General features: G+C 55.0%; 1 protein-coding gene across 3 annotated transcripts; it reads right to left on the minus strand.

Moving 5' to 3' along the window:
- Positions 1-1,542: 1,542 nt before the first annotated feature.
- On the minus strand, positions 1,543-10,917 carry ST6GALNAC4 (ST6 N-acetylgalactosaminide alpha-2,6-sialyltransferase 4). Of its 3 annotated transcripts, none has more exons than XM_041726778.1 (6): positions 10,748-10,916; positions 10,222-10,308; positions 8,893-9,078; positions 5,412-5,824; positions 3,242-3,349; positions 1,543-2,221 (listed from the first exon to the last, which is right to left on the minus strand). In XM_041726778.1, exons 2-6 carry the CDS (start codon positions 10,231-10,233, stop codon positions 2,032-2,034), a joined length of 909 nt encoding a protein of 302 aa, XP_041582712.1. In that variant the 5' UTR covers positions 10,234-10,308; positions 10,748-10,916; the 3' UTR covers positions 1,543-2,031. The 3 variants fall into 3 exon arrangements, with proteins under 3 accessions (XP_041582712.1, XP_041582713.1, XP_041582714.1); XM_041726779.1 differs by having other exon boundaries at positions 10,641-10,916; XM_041726780.1 differs by lacking the exon at positions 3,242-3,349 and having other exon boundaries at positions 10,748-10,917.
- Between the last annotated feature and the right edge of the window lie 4,035 nt (positions 10,918-14,952).

Here is a 14,952-nt window from a genome sequence, read left to right on the forward strand (position 1 = left end):
CTCCACACCCACGTGGGGCTTGAACTCATGACCCAGAGTCGTCTGTTCTATCAACTGAGCCCACCCGGCACCCCAGTAGATTCTGTAATACTTTTCACAGATGAGGAAGCTGAGGCCTAATCTGCCAGAGTTCCATGGCAGGAGCCTGAGTAAGGCCAGGTCTCCTTCCAGGTCCTTCTGTGCCTGGAAGCTCCGCTCCCAACCCTCGGCCAGCCAGGTCACATCCCACCCTTTCCTCGGCCCAATACCTGCTCTGAGGGAGACTTGGAGGAAGACTTGGAGACTCTGGCTACTGTCAGGCCAGCAGCTGGGGTTGGCCGCCAGCCTGCTCCTCCACACTTCCCCAGCTCAGGGCACTCCTCCCTCCTCCCACACTTGCAGAGCCTTCTGGGCCAGCCTGGTACTGGGGAGGGGGAGGCAGGGCCCAAAAGGCAGTGCTGTGGTCCAGGTGCCAGGTCTCCAGCCTCTCCTGAGAAAGCAGGGGGCAGGAGGGGGAGTATGCTGGGTTACCCAGACTCCCTGGCACAACTGGCCACATAATTTGTGGGAGTTCAATGCAAAAAGAGAACATGCCTGATTAAAAAACATTAAGACTTTCAAGTTGACAACAGAGCATTGTGCCAACCACAGGACTCTGAACAACTGTACAGGTTATATGCCCATAAAGCAGGCCCCAAACTCTGGAGCAGGGAGCTAGACCCCAGGGCTTCATCCCACCTGAGAGCCTGAGGTCCTGGGGTCATGGTTCTCCATTAGGCTCCTGGTCTCCAATGAAGGAGGGAGGAAGAGAGGAGAAAAAAGGAGGGAGGAGTAGTGAAGCCCTCTGGTGGGCCCTTCCCAGCCCCCTAGTGCAGGGTCCAGGCATCAGGCTCCACTCTGATAAGGGATTGCATCCTGGCTTAGCCAAGTGGCCTCTCCTTATCTGTGAAATGGGCTAACACCAGCCCCCTCCCCATAGGGTGGCTGCAGGCCCTTGTTCCTGGCACTTGCTGTTTACTGGTGGGTCTCTTTTTCTCACCTGATAGGTAAGAAAGCTAAAGCTCAGAGAGAGAAAGCCTGGGGCCTGCTCTCTGCCTCCCTCTCTTGCAGTGAGACCCACTGCAGAGTTAAAAGGGAATTTCACTGGTCAAGTCCTTGGAATTTAACCCATGGACCAGGGAGGTGACAGGGGGTGGGGCAATTTCCTTCCCATCCTGAGTCACTTCCTGCCAGGCCCTAGACTCTCCTCTCACTGGTGCAGGGTGGGGGGGGGGGGGGGGGCGTCTCCTGGAAGCCTCTGAGTTGGGGCGTTCCCTGAGTCAAGTGCACCCAGGAGGCCAGACTTCCTGGCCTGGTAGGGAAGAGGCTCCCTGACCTGGTAGGGAAGCCGGTAGGCTCCTGGGGAAGATAAACGTGGGCAGATTCAGGGCCAGGAACCCAGCCAGCTGCGGGCCTGGGGAAGGGCCCAAGGACTCAGTTTGCCCTCAAGTCAACATGTTACGGGATGGTGGCAGGCAGAGGAACCCCCATCCCCTCCCCCGGACACATGATCACACTTCAGACTTCCAGAAAACACACGTTTACCCGTACACTGCAGAGATGGCCCTGACAGTCACAGTTCAAAGGCCCCTTTGCCCAACGAACCCCAAGCTCCAAGCTGCCCTGACCAAGGCAACCGGCCTGGGAAGTGTGGCACCAAAGGCAAGTAGAAGGGGGAGTGTGAGGGAGGACCAGGGCTGTTGCAAGATCAAAGATTGTGATGCTGGTGAGTTGGGGGCCATCGGCCCCAGGGCAAAGGCCACTGGACAGACCCAGAGAAGGGATGAAGATTTGGATGACTCAGGGAGTGGGGTGAGAAGGGCGCCAAGGTCGCCACAGTCCTCTTCTCCCCCTCAAGTCCTAGGATGGCTCCAAGTGTCCCCAGGGTAGGGCACAAAGGGACCTTAGGTCCAGTAGGCATGTGGCAGGAGACAGGATCCATAAATTAAATGTTTTTGGTGGAGTGTGGAACAGAGGCCTGGGGAAGGCGTTGCGGCTGGCTGGGTGACGGGGCTACTGGGTCCTCCATGATGGGTGGGCAAACACAATAGGCCTCTTCTTGGCCCAGCGGGAGAACACAGCCTTCTCAGTGATGAAGCGGTGGGCGCTGCGGGGCGCCCGCTCGTGCGCCAGGTACATCTGACACTCGTCCAGCCGGCCCTTCTCAAAGTAGTGGTAAGGCACCGAGGGGTGGCTCTCCTCCCTGCAGGTGGGGAAGAGGGACAAGCATGGGGTACCAAAACTGGCCCGCCTCCCAGCACACCCTGTCACCTACCACGACCACCCCTCACCAGGTACTCCCCCAGAGCCCCACACCAGCGAGAGGGCCAGGACAGAACAGCAGGACAGCCCACGGATCCCAGAGGTCAGAGTTCAACCCCGACTCTGCCTTTGGCAAGCTGGCTGATTCTGAGCCAGAGATGTACTCTCTGAGTATAAATAACCCATCTATAAAATGGAGGGTCATCTGAGACCACAGGTCTCAAAAGATCAAGACTGTAAAGTACAGTCAGAGGGCAGAGGGCATACAGGCTCCTGCCATCTCACCCATGTGCTCATCAAGCAAGCTCTAAAGAGAACAGAAGATAAAGATCTGGGACGTGTTCATGTTCCACACATGTCACTTACAATAATACTGGAATATTAGGGCACCTGGGTGACTCAGTGGTTGAGCACTGGGGTCCTGGGATCAGGTCCCATATTGGGCTCCCTGCAGGGAGCCTGCTTCTCCCTCTGCCTGTGTCTTTGCCTCTCTCTGTGTCTCTCACAAATAAATAAATAAAATCTTTAAAAAAAAAACTTTAATACTGGAATATTATAGTATCAACAGCAATAGGTCAGATGTGACATATCCCTGACACGCCTATCAGCTGGTGCCTGATAATGCCATTCTAACCACTTTGGTAGATTATTCTCTCTCTAAATGTTTCTACAACCTTCTGGAGGTGTGATTATTTTCTTTTACACATGAGGAAATGGAGGCCCTTGGGAGGTGGTGTGACTGGCCCAAAGTCACAATGGCAGGATAAGACTGGTCATGAGGCTGGCTCCTTCCCATCAGGTGCCAGGCCCATGGGGTGTCTGGGCCTCAGTCGCCCACTGGGGAGCCCACACACCCTGGGTCCCACAGCTCCTAGGCCCCTGGGGTAAGGCCAGCACAGGGGCCCCACAGGGTCCTCCTTGCCCTGGCCTTTCCTCCTGCCCAGGACCCGGCTGGCCTGACCTGCAGTAGCTGTCGCTGACCATCCCATAGACCACGATCTCCTCACACAGTTCCAGGGCGAGGATCATGGTGAACCAGCCAGTGCTGAGAAAGGAGCCCGACTGCCTCCTGCCAGGAAGGGGGAACAGTCAGCCTGGCTGCTTCCCCAACTCAAGTCAGAGCGAGGCACTGTGTGGAGCACCCAGCCTCAGCTCTCTTAGGACACAGCGCTGGCTACCCTCCCAGCCAAAAGCCCCTACCTTGATCCCTGCAGAGGGGACCCTGGGGGAGCCTGGGGAGGGGACAGAGCCAACCTGAGAGCAGCAGCAGGTAAGAGGTGGAGCTGGATGCAAACCCAGGCCTGTTCAGCCCCTTACCACCCACACAGGACTTGAGCAACCCCCCAGACGACAGTGTGGTCACAACCTCTGCTATTCTAAGGGACCAAGCTTGGGGAGATGGCAGGAGGCCATAGAGCACAGTGGTTGAAAATGGGTAAGACGGTTGTCTGCAGGAGCAGCCGGTGGCTCAGATGGTTGAGGATCTGCCTTCAGTTCAGGTCATAGTCTCAGGGTCCTGGGATCGAGTCCTGCATCAGGCTCCCAGCTTAGTGGGGAGTCTGCTTCTCCCTCTGCCTGCCTCTCCCCTGTGCTCATACTCTCTCTGTGTGTCTTTCTTAGGTGAATAAATAATTAAAAAAAAAAAAAAAGACAGTTGTCTGGAGTCAAATGGCCTTCAATTCAAACCCTGAATCTGTTCTGCAGTACATTTGCTCCCAAACCTCTCTGGAGCTCACTGACCCACCTGTGAAATGGGGAGAATCAGAGATATTTATGGGGAGGGAACATTGTCAGCTCAGCACCTTCCCCTTGCCCCCCGTACCCACCTGGGAGCAAGGGGCTGTGTGGATAGCCCCTGCCTCAACCCTCTCAATGTACCAGCACTGGTTACTCTCCTAGCTGAGGGCTACCCACCTCTACCTTGACAGGGGGGTTATGGGGTAGCTCACTCATTCAAACTCAATACCTCCCAGGCCCTGTGCTAGCCAGCAACCTGCCCCAGCCAGTGCTAACATTCTCAAGGAATGGGGGCAGAACTGCTGAAAAGGCAAGGAGACAAAGGAAGAGGACAATATCATGCAAGGAGGTGTGCCTGCAGATGGGGTGGTCCAGGTGGGCTTTTCTGAGGAGGTGCCATCCCATCCAGACCTGAACAGCAAGGAGTAAGTGATGGGAGATATGGGGGAAGAACATTCTAGACAGAGGGAATAGCATGTGCAAGATCTGCTTCGAGGAACCCCAGATGGCTGGGGCAGGCAAAGTGAAGGGAAATGATGAAATAACAGAGGTAGGCAGGGGCCAGAACATACAAGGCTTGCAGGCCAGGAGAGGGTGGGAGTGGGGGCCTTGACTCTATTCTCCATGCAAAGTGAAGCTGTTGTCAGGTTGAGGGCAGGCCACCAATGGGATGAGTTCACTGGGGGTTGGCGCTCAGACTGTGGGGGTGGGAGCAGAGGGGCAGTAGCAAGGGGGTGCTGCAAGGGAAGCAGGGGGGTGGGGCCAGCAGAATGATGGCTAGGTCAAGGTGGCACCTGTGGGCACAGAAGGAGAGTTAAGAGCCCACTATAGGTGGCAGGTGATGCAATAAAAGGAGTCAAGTGCACAACCCAAGTTTCTGGCTGGGAAACCAGAGGTTGGTGCTGTATTTCCTGAGCTGGGGCAGAGTGGGGAGAGTTGGGGGAGCCAGTGTGCGGAGGAGGCTGGCGGGAGTCAGCGTGCTCCTCTGAGCGTAGGATAAAATGAGATCTTCAATGTAGAGTGCTTAACCCAGAGCCTGGTGCACGCAGAGGGCTGTTACCACCGCAACTGTTACTTCTGCTATGTGGCAGGGACTTTACACACCAATTCAGATCTCAGGGAATATCCACTCCAGAGGGAAGGGCTCCCTGCCACTGCTCCACCCGCCAGTGCTCCCCTATCTAGTGCTTGCAAGGCCAAACACCCCTGCCCAGCTCTTGGGATATGCATGCTAATTCGATGAATGACAGGCCTTCGGATTCTGTCCTCCATCAGAGGCAGGACATCTGCCTCCATCGCTGCTGACCCCCAGCGCCTGGTGGAACAGACCCTGGAGGGACAAGGAGGTGCTGGAGAAGGCATGCCCCCAGGCAGCAGGCTGGCCCCAGGCTCACCGGTTCTTGCCCGTCTCATCCTGGAAGACCTGGTCGCAGTAGGCCATCATGTGCTCAGTGAAGGTGTACACCTGCAGGCCTGGGTACATCTTGGTGAGCTGTAGCAGCGTGCGGTAGGTGCGGCCCCCCAGCGTCCGGTCCATGTGCTTGCCCTGGCCCCACACCACATACAGTGTGTCTCGGGCATGCTGGAAGTAGTGTGAGTAGTTGCGCAGCAGCAGCGGCACACTCGTGTGCGAGACCACGCGCAGGGTGCTGCGCTGGCCCACGTCTGCCTCAAAGCCTACAGTGGGTGCCTGGTTCATGCGCAGGACGCACTCAGCACTGTCGATCTCGGCGCCCAGGCCTGAGCCCAGCATCTGGCCAGAGCTGGAAACCACGGCGCAGCTGCGGCATGGTTCTCGGACCAGCGGCTGCAGAGAGGAAGGAAAAGACATGAGCATACAGCTCCCACGGCGCTGCTCCTCCACCCGGTAACAGGCAGACTCCACAGGATCCCTGTATCAGCTCCAAGTACGGCATCAACCCATTCTGCAGATGAGGAATTTGAGACTGGGCAGGCAGTGACTTTCCCACGGTCATATGGATAGCAGGTGGCAGGGCTGAGACTCTGTGCTCAGAGCCCCATGCTTCCTCATCGGCTGTATTCATGCTCCTTCTCCCTACTGCTGAGCCCCTAACAGGCCCTCTTTCATGAGTTCCTTATTGCAATTACATGAGCAAATATTTATAAAGCACTTAGAGCAATGCCTAGCACAGACTGGGTGTCATACATGTGTTTGTTAAGTAAACATGAACCTCAGCTCTTCACAATCACTGTGAGACCACTCCCTCCTCTGCCTAAGCCCCACTCACGTTATGCCTGGTTCATAAGTACAAATGGAGTGCTTAGTGCCCCAACAATACTCACAACCTCCCGTTCTGAGCTGGAATCCTGGCTTAGCCCTTCCCCTGTCTCTCAGAGCCTCAATTTTCTCATCTGTCAAATGGGAATGAACTTCACCAGGTTGTGAGGACTTAATTAAAAATGCCTGGAGAGGGCAGCCCAGGTGGCTCTGTGGTTTAGCGCCGCCTTCAGCTCAGGGCATGATCCTGGAGACCCGGGATCAAGTCCCACATCGGGCTTCCTGCAAGGAGCCTGCTTCTCCCTCTGCCTGTGTCTCTGCCTCTCTCTGTGTCTCTCATGAATAAATAAATAAATAAAATCTTAAAAAAAAATGCCTGGAGAGTGGGGCGCTTGGGTGGCTCAGTCAGTTAGGCATCTGCCTTCAGCTCAGGTCATAATCCTGGGGTCCCAGGATTGAGCCCCACGTCGGGCTCCCTGTTCAGCGAGGAGCCTGTTTCTCCCTCTCCCTCTGCCTGCCTCTTCCCCTGCTTGTGGTCTCTCTCCTCCACTCCCATCAAATAAATAAATAATCTTTAAAAAAATAAAAAAATAAACTCAGAGAAGCAGAAGCTGAGCCAGCAAACCTGCAAATGTTCACTGGGGTCAGAGGTCAGGACTCCCAGAAAAGGATTTGCTCCTCACTCCATGTTACCATGTCCTCCTGGGGGGGATCAGGGTTTACAAAGGCCTATATCCCACTTGGGGACATTTTATATCTAACATGATGTTGATTTAGGGACTCATAAGCCCATATTCCAAGCCCCCAAGCCACAGAACAAGACTCCTTTATTCTGCCTGCAGTTTGAGCCTGACAGTGGGGGTCTGTTCAGATCTGAGGTCCCCACCAGCCTCAGGAGATATTCTGCTTGTCCCACGTAAGGTCTTAAAAATATTTAATTGCAATCAGTCCACTTTGGTACCCCAAACCTGGATTTCTGGATTCGTTTAAGAAACTCAGAGGATCTGGCTACCTTCAGCCCACATCCCTATGAGCCCTTGAGTGTATGAAATAGACACTGGCCACCACCATGGAAGATGGGACAGCATCTACCTGGCCCACCCCACCACTTGTCCTATGTGCCCAAAGCCCCAGGGGTTTTGCATATTTTTTTTTAAGATTTTACTTCTTTTTTTTAAATTTTTATTTATTTATGATAGTCACAGAGAGAGAGAGAGAGAGGCAGAGACATAGGCAGAGGGAGAAGCAGGCTCCATGCACCGGGAGCCCGACGTGGGATTCGATTCCGGATCTCTAGGATTGTGCCCTGGGCCAAAGGCAGGCGCCAAACCGCTGCGCCACCCAGGGATCCCCAAGATTTTACTTCTTTATTCATGAGAGACATGCAGAGACACAGGCAGAGGGAGAAGCAGGCTCCCCGCAGGGGGCCCGATGTGGGACTCAATCCTGGGACCCCAGGATCATGCCCTGAGCTGAAGGCAGACGCTTAACCACTGAGCCACCCAGGCGTCCCTGGTTTTGCATCTTGATCAAATATTTATACAGCACCTGTTGTGACCACTGTCCAAGGATCACCCAATTCAATCTGCCCGGCAACACTATCAAGGTAGAAACCACAAGATGGTCTCTTACTGGAGCACCTGGGTGGCTCAGTGTTTGAGCATCTGCCTTTGGCTCAGGTTGTGATCCTGGGGTCCTGGGACCCAGTCTCACAACGGGCTCCCCTTAGGGAGCCTTCTTCTCCCTCTGCCTATGATTCTGTCTCTCTGTGTCTCTCATGAATAAATGAATATAATCTTTCTTTAAAAAAAAAAAAAGGACGGTCTCTTACTGATGAGGAGGCAACTGAGACTCAGAGAAATTAAGATCCAAAATACGTCTCCTCTAAGCCAGGGTCCCTGAACATGCCTCCCTTTGACCTGTGGAGCCTTCTACCTTGGGTATCAGTGTGGGATGCTTCTAAGAAAGCTACCCTGAGGGGAGGCACTGAAATCAAGGTGAAGGGTGTGAAGTACTCCAAACCACACTTGGCAGTCAAGCATAGGGAGGTAGGCATCATGGGGCAGAGGCCACAGCTGCCTTGTCACCTCTGAGCCCCAAGGTCCCTGTGTCCCCCTAAGAGGGAGAGCTCTGGGGTTGACATGACTTTTCTCTCTCATCTCTACCCCCAGCAGCCATCAGCAAAAGGCAGAGCACATTCAAAGCACCAAAGACACACCTGCTGAATGAGTAGATTATGTGTATACATAGTTAATTCTAAGGATACATAGAATGAGGCACAGACCCCCACAATGTGATGGTGTCTGTCACCCACACTGGACTAGGAGCTCCAGATGGCCAGCCACCCTGGCTGACTCACCTTTTTCTTACTTTCAGCACCCAGCTGAGAACAGCCAAGCAAGATCTGTTGAATTAAAAACAAAACAAAACAAAAAAAACCCAAACCACTTCCTCTTAGAACTTGGTGCTCACGGAGGTGAAGTGGCTGCTCAGTGTCACACAGCTGGAGCAAAGGAGCCAAGCCTCGGGTCCCGGCTGGCCTTGCATGAGCCTGGTTCTCACCTATGCCCAGAAGGTTGGGGGCACCCTGGCAGCTGTGGCCTGCCATGTCGCGCCATGTCGTCTGGCCAGCTCACCTTCCCATCTGGCACGCTGCTATATCCACTGAAATGCAGGGGCCCTGGCACAGTGGGCCTGGAGTGGGTGGACAGGTGGGGGTCCAGGCAGGAGGCCAGGCAGAAGGGCAGGCAGGCCCAGCAGCACAGCAGGATGTAGGCAGCAGAGAAGCCCAGGGAGCACAGGATGATGAGCAGGAGCCGGCCCTGGGGGAAACCAGGGTCAGGGTGTGTAGGTGTGGGTCTTTGGGGCTCCTAGACGTTCGTGCTGGCTGCTGTACTCCAGCCTCATGGGTCCAAACCACAGCTCAGTAGCTTCCAGAACAGGAGCACACCCCGCGATCTCTGTTAAGCAGGGTTTCCCCTGTCCCATCCCCTAGCTGCTCAGTGACCAGTCCCTAGCTGATGATCCTGATCTGGGTCAGCGGCCAGGAAGCGAGTGAAATCTCACTCAAGGAATATTTCAGTCATTGAAAGTTGCCACTCAGAGGCCCCCATCTCCAGAAAACATGTGCCGAGGCAATGTGAACCAGGAAGCCCTCCGGGCCCCTTGGCTCTGCTGGCCAATTTAGTGACCAAGGCTTCAAGGAAGGGCCACCACATAGATGGCACAACCTGGGGCTATTATCATGTGCTGGGCCACACCAGTCACCATCTGTGTCTCTTTGGGCTCTAATATTCTCCCAGCCTGACCAAGGCACAGGTCCCTCAGCTGCCCCTCAGAATCCACTTAGAAGCTACGGGTGCTCTGAAAATCGGAGGTGGGAAAGCAGCCTCCTCCACTCCCCCCCAGGCAGATCCTACCCAAGGCCCACCCTTTTCTGCCCACAAGCCACATCAGCTTCTAAAAATAAATCTCCCAGTGACCAGCTGTGTGGGGGAGGGGGTTCAGTCCCTGAGGCCTCAGGCTCTGCCTGGCACCTGGTCCTCTGCTCACAAAGGACCCAGAGACCTGAATTCAGGCAGTGGTAGTGGACTCCCCCCAACACCCGGGGCCCCTCTCCCACAACCAGGGGCTTCTGAATAGTCAAGAGCAGCTAAACAGAACTTTCACACCATATCCCCCTTCCAGGTGGGTGCCGCACCTGGGTCACCCCTGGGGATGCTTACAGGGGGTAGTACTATTATCTCCATATTACAGGGGAGTCTGGCAAGGCACTGAAACCTGAGAGGGAACACACTTGCCAGAAGCCACACTGCCCACCAGACCAGATCAGCAGGGTTTTGAGGCCAGTCTGCCCTTCTTAGCCAGGAGTAGTGGGTCAGAAGTGAGTCAGTCCTGGGGTGGGAGAGGTTATGAGGCTGCTGTGCCGGAAGTTCCCCAAGAGCCTTCCTCCTTTCACCACTTACCGGGGCCTTCATGCTGTTGTCGCTGCTCAGCAGCCAGGGGGCTGCCGTCTCCAGGCCTCACGCTGGGAAGGGGTGGGGGCCAGGCACCTGCCAAGATCCAGAAACTCAGAGCTGGGTCCTGGGCCTCTGAGGAAATGGCCCAGGGAAACTGAGGCAGTGGAGGGTATGGGCCAGGGTCTAGGCAGATGACTCCAGGAATCAAACTCCTTAAAGCCCGCAAACCCCGGGCAGCGTTGTCCTCATCCTAAAGGAGCTGGTGTCAGGTGACCTTTGGGAAACCTCCCACCAACCCAATCCCCATTGTGCAGATGGGGAAGGAGAGGCAGGGAGAGGGAGCCCTCGGCTCAAGGTCACCCATCGAGTCCGGGTCAGCGAGAACCAGGAGCCAGGAGCCCCGACTGCCACTCCATCCCTCCTACCTCCCTACAGGCGAGATGAACGGAGAGGCCTGGGGCAGGATAAGACGAGGGATTTCCACCCCTCTTCTCCCCGATTCCACGGCCCCCTCCCCTGGCCAGGCGCTAACCGGGCGGACGCGCTGGGGCGCTCCGGCTGCTCTCGATCCGCTGCTCGGAGCTCCATGGCCCGCAACCCGGGCGGGCCAGGCTGGAAGCCGGAGCCCCGGGGCGGAGGCGGCACCGCTGCCGCGGCTGCTGGAGGCTGGACACCGAACGTGCGCCGCCGGCAGCGGAGGCGGGGTCTGCGCGGACAGGGCGGGGACCGGCGCGCTGGGGGCGGGTCCCGGGCGACGGGGGCGGGCCCTACGAGCACCGCCTGCGCGGCGGGGGAGGGAAGTGCGTGGCCGGGGGCGGGGCCTGCGGCCGGGGGCGGGGCGGGGCGGGGCGGAGTCGGGGGCGGGGCGGGGCGCCCGCGGCTCCTCAGCTCAGCCCTCCCAGGCTTTTCTATTTCTCCCGAGCTCCAGCTCCGGCGGGGGCCGGATGGGCGGCGCGCGGAGCAGAAGGGCCGAGGGCATGTGGGCGCCGCGGCGCCGTGGCTGCCTAGCTTTCCGGACTGACTTTCTCCGTTTCTGAAATCGGGGGCGGGGCGGGGGGGTAGGAAAATTAAACAGGGGCTTGGGGTCAGGCAGCCCTGGGTTTCAAGCTGCTAGGGTCGCCAGGTTTAGCCAGTAAAATACAGGACGCTCGGTTATATTGGAATTTCAGATAAACAATGAATAATTACATTTTAATTTTTTTTTATGATAGTCACAGAGAGAGAGAGAGGCAGAGACATAGGCAGAGGGAGAAGCAGGCTCCATGCACCGGGAGCCCGACGTGGGATTCGATTCCGGGTCTCCAGGATCGCGCCCTGGGCCAAAGGCAGGTGCCGAACCGCTGCGCCACCCAAGGATCCCCAACAATGAATAATTATATTAAAGATCTGACATTCCAGTGTAACTGGGCATTCTGTATTTTCTCTGGCCGTGTGACCTCCACCTTAGCCTCAGTTTTTCTCCTCCGTGAAGTGGTGATAATAGGGAGGCCTGGGTGGCTCAGCGGTTGAGCGTCTGCCTTCAGCTCAGGGCGTGATCTCGGAGTCCCGGAATCGAGTCCCACGTCGGGCTCCCTGCATGGAGCCTGCTTCTCCCTCTGTCTGTGTCTCTGCTTCTGTGTGTGTGTGTGTGTGTGTCATGAATAAGTAAAATGAATAAAATCTTTTAAAAAAAAGTGATAACAGCACCTACCTGCCAGTGAGGTGGTGCAGGGCAGCTGTGGTACAGTTAGGACTCCAACCCTGGGCCATGTACTTTCTTGCCTCTTAACCCTTCCCCTTCCCAAGTGTCCTCCAAACCCCAACCAACTCAGTCTTGTACCCCCTGCAGATGCTGAAATGTGTCCCATTTGAAGGCTCAAGGGACGCCTGGGTGGCTCAGCGGTTGAGCATCTGCCTTTAGCTCAGGATATGATCCTGGGATCTGGGATCAAGTCCCGCATCAGGCTCCCTGCATGGAGCCTACTTCTCCCTCTGCCTATGCTTCTGCTTCTCTCTCTGTGTGTCTCATGAATGAATAAATAAAATCTTTTTTAAAAAATGAAGGCTCAACTGGGGTCCCCTGGGGAGTCCAAACTCAAGTGCCTTCAGAGGCCAGAAAGGATTGAAAGAACAGATAGAAGGCAATAGGGAGGAGTGGGCCTGTGGTGAAGTGGAGGGCATACTTCTCACCTAAAATGTTTTTTATAAAATGTTTTATGGGCCAGAAAGCTCATCTGACCACCTCTATCACACCTCCCTCTGCAGGGCCTCTCCCTGGGATCCAGGCTAGGTTTCTGCTCAGACCTCATTTCATATTTTTTTTATTTAAAGATTTTTAAATTTTACTTATTCGTGAGAGACAGAGAGGGAGAGAAGCAGAAACACAGGCAGAGGGAGAAGCAGGCTCCACGCAGGGAGCCCGATGTGGGACTTGACCCTGGGACCCCAGGATCATGCCCTGGGCTGAAGGCAGGCGCCAAACCGCTGAGCCACCCAGGGATCCCCCCATTTCATTTTTTCCCCCCATTTCATTTTTTTAAAAAGATTTTATTATTTATTCATGAGAGACACAGAGAGAGAGGCAGAGACAGGCAGAGGGAGAAGCAGGCTCCATGCAAGGAACCCAATGCAAGACTCGATCCCAGGTCTCCAGGATCACGCTCTGGGCTGAAGGCAGGTGCTAAACCACTGAGCCACCCAGGCATCTCTCAGACCCCATTTCAAATTCCATTTGCCTTTTCCTCAATGCCTCTGGTGTGGGCACAATGCCAAGGTATCATGTTTGGGTATCTGCACCAAGATCAGCAAACTCCCAAGTCTACCTAGGTTGCTCCAGTGCAAAGCCAAGTCCCCCATGCCTATCCCCATCCTATGGTGGGGTGGGGGGCTGAAGCAGCCCTGCCCCAAGCCTCTTTTGAGTACAGGCCTACCTTGTCTCTCCCCCAAAGCTTGGGCACAGCTCAAGGGTAGTGGTTCAAGTTCCATCTCTCTCTGTGGTCTCCTCTTTACTCCAGGTCAGGCACACAGTGGGTCCCCAAAGCCAGAGCCCTTCTGCCCCCAACCCCAGGTCCTCATCCTTCAAGTTTCTCTCCTCAGAGACCCAACCCAAGGGGACAATGGTGAGAAATCCCCTACAGATTCATTCATCACCCACAATGGTTGGTGAAGTGATATTTGTTTCCCCAGAGAGGCAACTGACTCCCTCCTTGTTAGGGCCACATGGGGACAAGGACATGCCCAGATGTCCTGGACTCAGATACAGGTCCACAGGAGTACTGACAGTGGCAAGTTCTGCAGGCTCCGATGAAGCTTTTCAATTTGGTTTTGGCAAGAGTCTAAGTCATTTTTTTTTAAGATTTTATTTATTTATTCATGAGAGACACACAGAGAGAGAGAGAGGCAGAGACACAGGCAGAGGGAGAAGCAGGCTCCATGCAGGGAGCCCAATGTGGGACTTGATCCTGGGTCTCCAGGATCATGCCCTGGGCTGAAGGCGGCGCTAAACCACTGAGCCACCTGGGCTGCCCAAAAGTCTACTGTCTTTAACCTGAACGACAGGCTCTGTACAGTCGGAATGCCTGTCTTTCTTTTTAATCACCATCCAACCACCCTGGCCACCTTCTGACCCCCGATCACATTGAGCTCATTCTTACCCCAGAACCTTTGCACTTGCTGTTTCCTCTACCTGGATGGCTCTACTCACATAGCCAGCTCCTTCCTGTCCTTCAGCTCAAACATCACTTCTTCAGAAAGGCCCTCACTGGGGCACCTGGGGACCTCAGTGGTTGAGCATCTGCCTTTGGCTCAGGTCATGATCCCAGGGTCCTGGGATCAAGTCCTAAATTGGGCTCCCCACAGGGAACCTGCTTCTCCCTCTTCCTATGTCTCTGCCTCTCTGTGTCTCTCATGAATAAATAAATAAAATCTTTAAAAAAAAAAAAAAAGGCCCTCGCCAACCACACTGTGACACTGCAGGCCCACCCTTCCAAGTTCCACTTTGATTGGTCTTTTCCATAGTACTGGTCACATTCTGAAATCATCCTGTGTACTAACTGCCTTTCTTGTTCATGGTCCGTCCACCCATTTGACAGACTCTCAGCCACGTGTGGGCAGAGTCAGGCCAGTCATGTTCTCGAGCATTTCCAGTATCTGCACAACACCCAGCATGCACAAGATGCTAAGTAACATCTGTTGAGTGACCACATTAGGAGAACCAGGAGTCCTGGGCCCCATGAGATCTTGGATAAGCCACGTCCCTCTCCAGCCTCAAGCTCTGGCTCAGCCCTTGCCAGAGATCCAAGGTAGGTGAAGGGCTGAGCCATCCTTATCTATGAGTGCAGGACTCTCAGGCTCTGATTCAGTCCAGCCAGATCCAGACTCTGGGGAAATGCTGGGCCAAACCCGTTTCCTGCTGTGCTGCCCCTACTGCTACTGAGCTTCCTCAAGTACCCACCTCCAGAGTGATGGCTTTAAGGCTTCTATGTCTCAACTTCCTGCTGAGCCCAAACAAGAAATTCTCTGTGACTTGTGCCAGTTCAGAGAGATTGAATAATCACCTAAGGTCACCCAGACAATGAGGGGTGAGGTCAATTGTATACTTTTCCAGGAGCCCACACTCCTGGGCTGCCGCATTAACTTCCCCTTACCTCTCCCTTCCCTACCCACCATTTTGCTTCATTTTCTCTGAATGCTAATGGACTGACACTATTTGGTATCAGCTGAGTGGCTCTTCCAAAGTCCAGTTCCAGTCCTGGGGGT

Source organism: Vulpes lagopus, chromosome 12 (genome assembly GCF_018345385.1).
Source record: "Vulpes lagopus strain Blue_001 chromosome 12, ASM1834538v1, whole genome shotgun sequence".
Lineage (NCBI taxonomy): Eukaryota > Metazoa > Chordata > Mammalia > Carnivora > Canidae > Vulpes > Vulpes lagopus.

Bases quoted from the DNA above. Each gene is read 5' to 3' on its own strand.
- ST6GALNAC4 (XM_041726778.1), bottom strand. The intron at 5,825-8,892 runs GTGAGCTGGCCA...TCCTCTCTGCAG, and splicing joins GCAGCGTGCCAGATGGGAAG to CCGCTGGTCCGAGAACCATG. The intron at 3,350-5,411 runs GTGAGCCTGGGG...CCTTCCTGGCAG, and splicing joins GATGAGACGGGCAAGAACCG to GAGGCAGTCGGGCTCCTTTC.